Source organism: Mustela nigripes, chromosome 1, assembly GCF_022355385.1.
Source record: "Mustela nigripes isolate SB6536 chromosome 1, MUSNIG.SB6536, whole genome shotgun sequence".
NCBI classification, from domain to species: domain Eukaryota; kingdom Metazoa; phylum Chordata; class Mammalia; order Carnivora; family Mustelidae; genus Mustela; species Mustela nigripes.
This window is the reverse complement of record NC_081557.1, coordinates 91370404-91380214: the sequence shown is the minus strand read 5'-3', so window position 1 is coordinate 91380214 and position 9811 is coordinate 91370404. Positions and strand designations below refer to the sequence as shown.

At 52.7% G+C, this 9811-nt stretch overlaps 1 protein-coding gene across 3 annotated transcripts in view; it reads right to left on the bottom strand.

Moving 5' to 3' along the window:
* TMPRSS13 (transmembrane serine protease 13) overlaps positions 1–9522 on the bottom strand; it is a 28764-nt gene extending 19242 nt beyond the window's left edge. Inside the window, exons 1-2 of one of the 3 annotated variants that reach the window (XM_059416394.1) lie at positions 9389–9522; positions 5625–5786 (exon numbers count right to left, since the gene is read on the bottom strand). In XM_059416394.1, the coding sequence (XP_059272377.1) occupies positions 5625–5741 (117 nt within the window). In that variant the 5' untranslated portion in view covers positions 5742–5786; positions 9389–9522. The remainder of the gene's footprint in view (positions 1–5624; positions 5787–9388) is intronic. The other 2 variants (XM_059416396.1, XM_059416401.1) reach the window with 2 other exon arrangements.
* Between the last annotated feature and the right edge of the window lie 289 nt (positions 9523–9811).

Sequence of the window (9811 nt, the reverse complement as noted above, 5' to 3'; positions counted from 1 at the left end):
GTGTGTGTGTGTGTGTGTGTGTGTGTGTGTGTGTGTGTGTGTGTGTGTGATTAGGGACCTTAAAGGCAGCTGCCACTGCTGCTGACCCAGCTGAACCAGAGCTCAGATTCCCCCTTTCACCCCCGACCTCTAGAGACCAGATTCCCATAAAGTGAAGACAGGCGAGCCCCTAGATGCTCCACGGGGACCAGGACTGGGGCTGGGGGCAGGGAGAGGTGGTGAGGATGTGTGGAAATATAGCACCCATCAGCTGCTAGCATTGGCTTCGGAGTCAGGCAGACCTGGGATTGCATCCTGTACCCAGCAGTGTGATCTTCGACAAGACACTTAACCTTTTTTCTTTTTCTTAATCTATAGAATGGGACTAATGACCCTGAGGACTTGATGAGATAAAATGGGAAATGCCTTGCCTATGTGTGGCACACAGCAGCTGGGCAGGAAATGATCGTCTCCCTCCGTCTTTGCCTTGGCCCATGCAACACCCCCCTGCCGGAGATTTAACAGCCCTGGGGCATGACCAGAGGGTTGAAAGGTGGTGGGAGCTCATCTTAGGGGGAAAAATGGGTGCTGGACAAAGGCCAGACTAAGGTCCTTCAACGAGAGAGAAAAAAACCCAGGCTGTGTAGACTCTGTGCTTCTGGCCAATGATGGCCCAAGACTTGTCCCCTGCCCGGGACCCTGGCACTGGGCACCTCAAATGGCCTGCCCGCCTTCCCTCCCTGCTGTGCTCACACCAAAAGCCTTCCCCACCCGGGGGGCACACACCCACTACAGGATACCTTCAAATAATAATTCACATACCAGTTCACAAGGTACGGCACTTGAGAATTTACAGTAAACTTCACGTCTGTGGTTTCATGAGGTCCTCACTCCAAACATGAGAGTTTGGTGTATTTATTTATTTATTCATTTAAAGATTCTATTTATTTATTTATTTGAGAGAGAGAATGAAGGTGGGGAGGGTCAGGGGGAGAAGCAGACTCCCCCCTGAGCAGGAAGCCCAGTGCCAGACTCGATCCTAGACTCCAGAATCATGACCTGAGCCGAAGGCAGTCACTTAGCCAGCTGAGCCACCCAGGCACCCAAGTTTGGTGTTTTTAGAAGGCTGTTTTACAGATGAGGAAACCAAGTCTCAGGGCTCAGATTGCCCAGAATCCCACAGTCGGGATGCTGCCCCAAGCCTGTGTGTGTCTGAGTGTCCCCTGCCCTCTGAGGTCGGCAGCAAGAGCCCCTGGCACGGTCTTCTCCAGGCACCTGTACACCGGTGCTCGTTCTGCATTTGTGACACAGCCTGAGAACTGGGACCTGGGGCCTGGCGGGTTGGGAGTACCCTAGGGAGCCTGGCGGTGGGGACAATTGTTCTACAGTGATCTCGGTCTTATGGAACTTTCTCATGAGCTTTACCGGTGGGTCCTGGGGCCTGCCAGGACGTGGTGGAGCCTGGGGACAGGAGAGGCAGCATGCCAGGCTCACACTCTCTTCAGCAGGAGACTCTGGGCCAGAGACTCCGCCTGTTTATGCCTCCGTTTCCTTATCTGTAAGGTGAACCAATCGCCCTGCTTCCTAGCAGCATAGTAGAAGATGCTATATGTACAGGAAAGGTTTGGTGACCATGAGCTGTGACAGTGGGTGTTGAAGTAGAAAAATCTGTGTTCAAATACAACTGCATCCACTTCTGAATGCACTGCCCTGGGCAAGTAAGGGAATACTTTAGTCTGTCCCCATTCATGTAAGATGGACTGACCTTGCCTCCTTTCCCCGTAACTGCAGAATAAACACAGAAGAGCTTGGTCTATGAATGTGTGTCGCACCATAGCAAAGGTGTAGCCCATTAGGCACTTAGCTTGATCCTGTTTCAAATTCATCACAGCCCTCTATGGCTGGTACTATCAGTCCCATTTTATAGATTTTGAAAATGAAGTCCTGGGAGGTTAAGAACATGCCAAACTCACCACTTGGGGCTGAGTCACAGGGCTTGGATCCTGATCAGGCCTCCTAGGAGCAAGTAGAGTCTGGGCCCACAGTATCACGAGAGTCCCCAGTAACCTTCTTCACTTCCTTGAGGCTGACAGCATGCAAAGAGCTTCCATACCCATTATTTCCTGTGGTTCTCCCATGGCCACGCTATCAAGGTTGGAAGGAACTATGACCCCCAACCTGTCCTTGAGAAAACCAGGGTGCGGAGGACTAAACAGCATGCCCAGAGCCCCTGAACTGATTGGCAGGCTTGTAGGGACTTAACATAACCTTCTGATTCACATTCAAGAGCTCAGGCTGTCCCCACCAGAGCAGGCTCCATGGCCCTGGTCCTGGTACTGCTTCACTGTGGCAGGAACAAAGGGGCCCAGAGCAGGCAGAGGCCCCAAGGGAGATGGTGTAAAGGCTAGGGGAAGGTAGGAACAGTGAGAGGGAGTTAGACCAGAGGGGTAACTGGTGAAGGACAGGCAAGGTGGGAAGCTCGGGGCAGCCAGAAAGACAGAGGGGAGGCCTCCAGACCTTGCGCAGCCCTCTCCCTGATGCTGGTTCCACCTGTACATAGTTCCCAACGTGCCCACCCATGGCCTTGGACTATAGGAAGCAAGGAGGAGGGTGTCTGGGGAGGTGAGCTGGGGTCCGGGCAGGAGGAGCCCCTGGGTCCCTCTTCTGAGTCTAGAGGGAGCTGGGGCAATGTAAAGTGGGACTCATCTTGGGCATGAAGGGGTTAAGTCTCCAGACAGACTCTGAAGGTGTTGCTTCCAAGGCTCCGCCCATGTCAAGTCTTCCCAGGGCAGGGGAGGGGGCTGTGAATGCACAGGGGAGGCCAGGCATTGGGGTAAACAAGAAAGAGCTGGAGGCTGTACAGGGCCTGGTCTTCATAGAGCAAGCACTCTTGTGTCACAGCCAAGATTTGGGCCCCAAAGGCCAGGGCAAGAGAAGAGGCCCGACTGCAAGGCTAGGGGAAACATGAACCCCAGCAGGATGGTCGGGCAGCCCCAAGACCAGAGGAAAGCAGCCTCTACAGTGAGGCCATCTGCCTCAGCCCCCTGACTCTGAACCTCAACCCAGACCATCCCAGGATGCTGGGAAGACCCCCCTTTTCAGGGAGCACTAGAAAAGACTCCACAGCCACCCCTTCCCCATTCATAGCCTGCCACCCCCACCTGCTGGAAGTTCTTCCTGGTGTCTAACCTATTAGAGCAGTAGCTCATTTCCCTTCCTCAATCCTTGGAGAGCAACTGCTGCGATTCCAGCCTCCCTTGTGGAGGCCTGGCCTCACCCTCAGAGCAGATCCCTTGAGTACGTAGGGAAGAGGGTAGGAGGAGACTTCTTGCCCAGAACCCCAAGATGCAACCCCAAACCAGAACCAGCCCAACTCCTGGCCTTTGCCAGTGAACAGAAGACCTGACAATGGAACTCAGATGACCAAGTCCAGGATCCCCATGACCTGCCTGCTGGCAAGAAGCCCCTCAGCCCATCTGGGGAGAGTGGACAGGACAAAGCCAGGCGGGTGGGTGACCATTTCCCTGGCCAAGCACTGCCAATCATTCTTTCCTGGCCCTGCCTCTCCTCCGCGCCAGCCCCTAGGGTGGGCTCCGGGGTTCCCCGTAGGGTAATACATTCGTAGCCCTCACGGCATCACAGACCAGCCTATACACCAGGCAGTCATGATCCCCACCTGCCTGTGCCTTTGCATTCTGCAGGGGCCCCTACTCGCAACAGGTCCCCAGAGGTGCTCTGGGGCAGCAAGCAGCCTGGCTGGAAGACGGGCCACACAGGGATCTGCAGGGAGGCCGTAAGCAATGGGCCAGGCAGAAAGCTGGGCAGAGCAGTCCCCGGCTCTGGGGCGCTCTCCAAGCACTTTCCTGAAGAGGAGTCGATCAGAATTATTATTCCCATTTTACAGTCAAGGAAGTAGAGGCCTAAAACATTTGCATGCTTTCCTCAGAGTCACTTTGGTACATCTTACATCGCAGAATAAAGACTAAAACCCAAGGGCCCTTCTACCAAGACCATGGTCCTCTCTCCCAGGGCTGCCAGGCTGAATGGGACATGTCTATGGTTTCCTGTGGTGGAGGCTGTCCTGTGGTCCCTTACCTGGTGGGGGTGGCACTGAGTGAGCAAGGAGCCCACTGGTCCTGCCCTTGGCCTCTCTGCACCTCCTACAGCCCAGCCAGCTGTGCCAAGAGGAGAGGGTTCAGTGATCCTCTGCCATGCTGAGCCATGCGGTGGCCACCTCCGAGATTGCTCGGTTTCGTGGCCACTGCCAAGGATTGAGCTCCAGGCTTTGCTTAGAGGCTGTTCTCCAACCATAGGAAGTGGTCTGAACTCCGGGATACAAGCCTCATGGGCTCCGTGGCAGGCAGGTAGAAGAACCTGGCTAAAGACTCCTGTGGGAATGTCCGGTGGGTGGCAACAGCCATAACACGACTTCGGGAGTCAAGAGCAGGTCCACTAGGGCCCGTTTAAGTCCAGCCAAAGCTGGCAGGGCCTCCCTCCTCTGCCCTGGGCCATCCCTTCATGCAGGCTACTCCCCGGGCAGGCTGGGCAGATCACAAGCCGTCAGAGCTAAGAGCTTGAAAACCCTCTAGTTCTGGTTTCTTTATCCTACTGATAAGGTGATTAAGGCCCAGAAAGGCAATGCGACTGGTCTAAGGGCACACAGCCAGTTGGGAGCAGAACTGGTTGGGGCACACAGGGGCACACAGCTAGTTGGGGGCAATGTCATCTTCTGGCTCCTGTCTTTGAGCTCCTGTCCATCACTGTGCTCTCCCAGCGCCCCTTACCAGGCTCCTGTGGGGAAGGACTCCTGACCAGACTGGGGCCCCTGTGGCAGCTTCTCTCTCTAAAAGACCCTGAGTATCAGGGATGTTCGGAGTGGGGGACATAGGCAGGATCCCAGCCTGACCCCCCAGCATTCTGGACTAGGCAGGAAGAGATGCCCCCAATCCCCACTGGAAGCACTAGAGGGTACCAAGAAAAATCAGGAGCTACCTTTGGCAGAATCTAAATGGCTATTGTGCTGCTGGGATGCTGGGGAGGCCTGAACCCATTCGACTATGGACCGGCCTGGACTGAACTGGTCGGAACTGGGATGGAGTGGATCATGCTTCTTTCCTGTCCTTACTGCTCAACCCAGGCTTCCCTGTACCTCCAGGTATGCCAGGCTCCCTCCTACTCCCTCCTTCCTGAACCCAGGTAAATTCCATAAATGTAGGCTCCCCTCAGAGTACAGGCAGACTCCCCAACACTTCCTTCCACCCTCCTTCCAAATTGGGGAGCCCCCTGGAATCAAACTGGGCCCCAGAGGCCTCTCTTCCAGGCTTGGGATGCATGGAGGAGTCTGGCTTCTGCTCCTCACCGTGCATGACCTTAAGGACATTTGCATCCCTCTCTGGACCTTGGCTCCCTGATCCATAAAAGGAAGGGAGCAGACAATCGGCTGTTTTCAAGCAGGGTTCCCGGAGCATGAGAGGTTCCGTGGAAATGCCTCTGGGACCAGGACCATTGGAGCAGGGAAAGGGTCTGGAGTCCTTCACCCCACTTCAAACAGAGAAGACCCACTTGGCAGTTGTGTACAATGGGCTCCACACACGGTTTCATTTGAACAAAAGAGGCTGCTTACAAAGAACTTGGAAATTACTGGCCTGGGCGAGCACTGATGTTCCTTCTGGTTTACGATGCCTCATGAAAAAGCCTCGGGGAATCCCTGGTAGTCCAGCGTCAAAACACCTCCTTGTCCATTCATTCGCGTATTCATTCATTCATTTGTTCATTCATCAAAGAGTTTAAAGAACGTCAAGGATCTACTGCTGCCAAGCAAATAATCTTTGATCAGCCAGGGTCTTGTTGCCTCAATTTCCCCCCATGTGCCTTCTAGGCCTACGCTGGGGCGGTGACACAGTTCAGGGCTGGTACCTCATGGAAGTGCCCTAGACAGTCCTATCAGAGGAGCCACCCTCCCCGTGGTCCTGCTAGGGTCCTGCCAAAGCCCCGGGGCCCCCGGGGCCGGCTTCCCTCACACCTCCCCCCAGCACCCTGGCTGCCTGGCTGGGCACCATCCACCCTGCTGTTGCTGTACCAAGAGGAAGCTGTTCTGCCAAAACAAGACACTTAAGCTAAGTGGCTACTGTTACATCAGCCGGCCTTCCCGCCCAGCACCCCAGCCTGGAGCCCCATACACACACTCCCACACATTCTTGTTCATATTTGCCAAGTCACAGGGACAATTCGGGGGAGGCAGGGCAGGATGGACCAGGTGGAAGGTTGCCCAGCACCAATGACAACAGGGAACAGAGAGGTCTCAGGTGAGGGCAGCACGTCTGTAGGCCCGAAGGGCCGGTGCCAAGGGTCCTGGAAGAGCCTGCGCTGTGGGGCGGACAGCACGGTGACCTGAGCCTGGTGATCCGCCCTCCTGGGAACCTACCCACCCCCATCAAGGGAGGGCGCTTCACCCACTCAGCCCTGGGACCACCTGCCCTTCTCAAGTCCACAACACCTGTGGTCTTGGACTGACTGAGAACCTGCTCTATTATAAGAAGACCCAGTCAACAATGGATTGCAGCTTTAGCAGTGGGTTTGTTCAGTCTCTCTTAAATAAACATGGCACTTCTGTGAGCATTAAGAATGTGATATCTTTGGAAAAAAAATACAAAACACACACTATTGCTTAAGAGCAATGCACATACGTAGTAGAATGCACCTGCAATCCCATTCCATACAAGTCCACAGACTGTCAGCGGGGGAAAGCAGTTTGACCAACCCCCTCATCTTTGGTAGGTGGAGAAACTGAGGCATGGAGGCATGCCCACATTGTAGAGGAGTCAGGCTTAGACCCCAGGTGATGATAATGGGGGAGGAGGAGGAAAATCTGAAAACTCTGTGAGTATCTCTCTCTCTGCTGGATGCTATTTTAAAAGGGTCTTAATTATCATATGATCTCTCTGATATGAGGAACTTGAGAGGGGTAGGTGTGCAGGGCTAGGGAGGAAAAAATGAAACAAGATGGGACTGGGGAGGGAAACCAACCATAAGAGACTCTTAATCTCAGGAAACAAACTGAGGGTTGCTGGGGGGTCGAGGGGAAGGGACAGGGTGGCTGGCTTATGGACAGTGGGGAGGGTATGTGCTATGGTGAGCACTGTGAGTTGTGTAAGCCTGATGATTCGCAGACCTGTATCCCTGGGGCAAATAATACATTATATGTTAATAAAAAACAATAAATAAATAATTAAATAAACAAACAAATAAATAAAATTTAAAAAATAAAAATAAAGCAAAGTAAAAAGGGTCTTGTATGTGAAAGTCACTATTCTAAGACTCCTTGAAGGAGACACTATCTTTATTCCATTTTACAGATGAAGAAACTGAGGTACAAAGAGGTTGATTTGCCCAAAGTCACGGCTGACCTGGAATCGGTCAGTGTTCTGTCCACATCATGCAGCTTCTCTTTTGAAGACCGAGAAGCTGAGAGCTTTCTGCATCTCCTGTCCCAGGTCCTACCTGAACACCCAACCAGCTTCAACAGGCTTATGTCCCTTTGCTACCATCTTGCTTGCTGCTTTACGGAACTGAAGGAGTAAAACCGCAGTGCGCATCTCTCTGCCATGAAACCCTCGGAGAGAAGGCACAGCCACAAACTACCAGTTTCTCCGAGTCTGCTCCTCTTCAGTCTAAAGACCCTGAAGAAATCTGCTGCTAATAAGAGCCCCAGGCAGCTCTCCCTGCCCCCATCCTAGGCTCACTATCTTGGAGGGCCCACCTTAAACAAGGGAGTGAATTTAAGAACCTTAAATAAGGTGGTTTAAAGTGCTGGTTCAGGGGCACCTTGGTGGCTCAGTGGGTTAAAGCCTCTCCCTCAGCTCTGGTCATGATCCTGGGGTCCTGGGATCGAGCCCCACATCGGGCTTTCTGCTCAATGGGGAGCCTGCTTCTCCCTCTCTCTCTGCCTGCCTTTGCCTACTTGTGATCTCTGTCAAATAAATAAATAAAATCTTTAAAAAAAAAAAAAGTGGTGGTTCAGTTCTTTCACTCCAAAGTAAGTTAGGACAGCCTCCCAGAACAAAAGAACATGGCACCTAACACACCATTTAACACTTCTTCCATCAGAAATGAAAAGTCTTCTCTCCACTCTCTGCCCCTCCAGTGACCTTCCATGTTGGTCCCGAACTTTGGAAAGACAAGCATCCTAGGCATATGGCACCTACAGCACCCTGCCCAGGTCTGGCCCTACCATCCTTCAGAAAAATGAGCCCTTCTCATCCTTTGTGTTTAGAGATCATCAAGGTTAGGCTCCCAGAAAGTCACCAACAAACATGCCTGATGGCTGTGATTGTGGGTTCACCTTCCCCACACCTCAGACAAAACTCTATTCTGCCCTATGCACTGCCCTTACTGCTCACCAGATTCTCCAATGAGCCCAGGGGCCTAGGACCAAATGACCCTGGGGAGGAGGAGACAGGAACTGAGGAGGACAGTGCAGAGGTCAGGGGGTAAGTCTGGGAAAGAAAAGTCAAGAAGGGGTTGGACGAATGGCAGGAAAGATGATGTAAAATTGGCAGAAATGTATCTGGGGTTCAGAATGGACCATAAGCCTCCTATAAGAAAGAACATAGGCTGGGCTGATCCTTCTCAAACCCAGAGCTGCCCCATCCTTCCCAGATTTTCTGATTCTACTACTTTAGTAAAGAATAAAAGAAGGAAGAAAGAAGTAGAAAGCAAGACGTAAGGATAAGTTAGAGTATAAGAAGACTGTCCCTCCAGAAAAGAAAGCTGAGGCACAGTTGAACAAAATCTCTGGAAGCCTTCACGTGTATAATTGGCTTTTCAACGCAGGGCACTCTAGCTGCTCTCTGCCACCATCAAGAACAGAAGAGGAAAGGAACCTGAGTTGTGGCAGAAGGAACTATGGTTAGACTTAAGGAAGCATTTTGAAGCATGAATATTATAAAGCCTGAAAATAAGTGACCAAAGGAGATTGAAAAATCCCCTTAAAGATCTTAAATACACATAGAAATTCAAATTTTCTAAGATGGTCTATGAGTCTAAGGAGGGGGTTAGCCAAGAGGACCTTGAAGGCCAGGTAGAATGGGAAGTTCTGGTGATTTCTCAAGCCAGCAAAAGGGATGATCTAACAGGTGAGAGACCAAGAGCCCAAAATTCAGGCACAGCCCTGTGGTACCTCCTGATCAGACCCCGAATCCCATCAGCTGCTCCCAGGGGCCCCTCCTAGAAACCAGGAAAAAAGGAGGCAAGCAATCTCAATCCCTTCAAGGAACTTCAGTGTGAAAAGGTACATTCGGTTTCCCCCAAAACCTTAGGCACCGAGGTGGCAGCGCCCCACCCATCTCTCAGCCCTATCCCTGCTTCCCCAGCCCTGGGAAGTTCTGGCCCAAGGCCCATGGCCACTCACCCGGCTGCCGTCCCTTTCCATGGTCTCCTGAGGGCTGAAGCTTCCAGGCTCAGCTGATGTCCACGGGAAGAGCCATGTTGGCCCCTGTCTTCCCCAGCATGTGGGGAAAAAGGGGCTGGAAGGCTGAGGGCCAGCCCCCACCAGATGGGGCGGGGAAGCGGTTGGGACGTGTGAGGTAATCTCAAGTATAAACAACACCTCAGAACTAGCCAGACCTGTCCCTCTCCCCTCCTCCGAGGCCATCCCAGTTACTCAGCGAATACCAAATACCAAATACCGGGAGTGTGAAGCTACCTTTACTCCTGAAACTGCCCCCACAGAGTCAGCTATGAGGAAACCAGGGGTTCCGGAATGCTGCTTTCGGAGGGGCATTCTGAGAGGAAAAATGGAGGCCCTGTGTGGACAGTCTTAGGCCGGTCAACC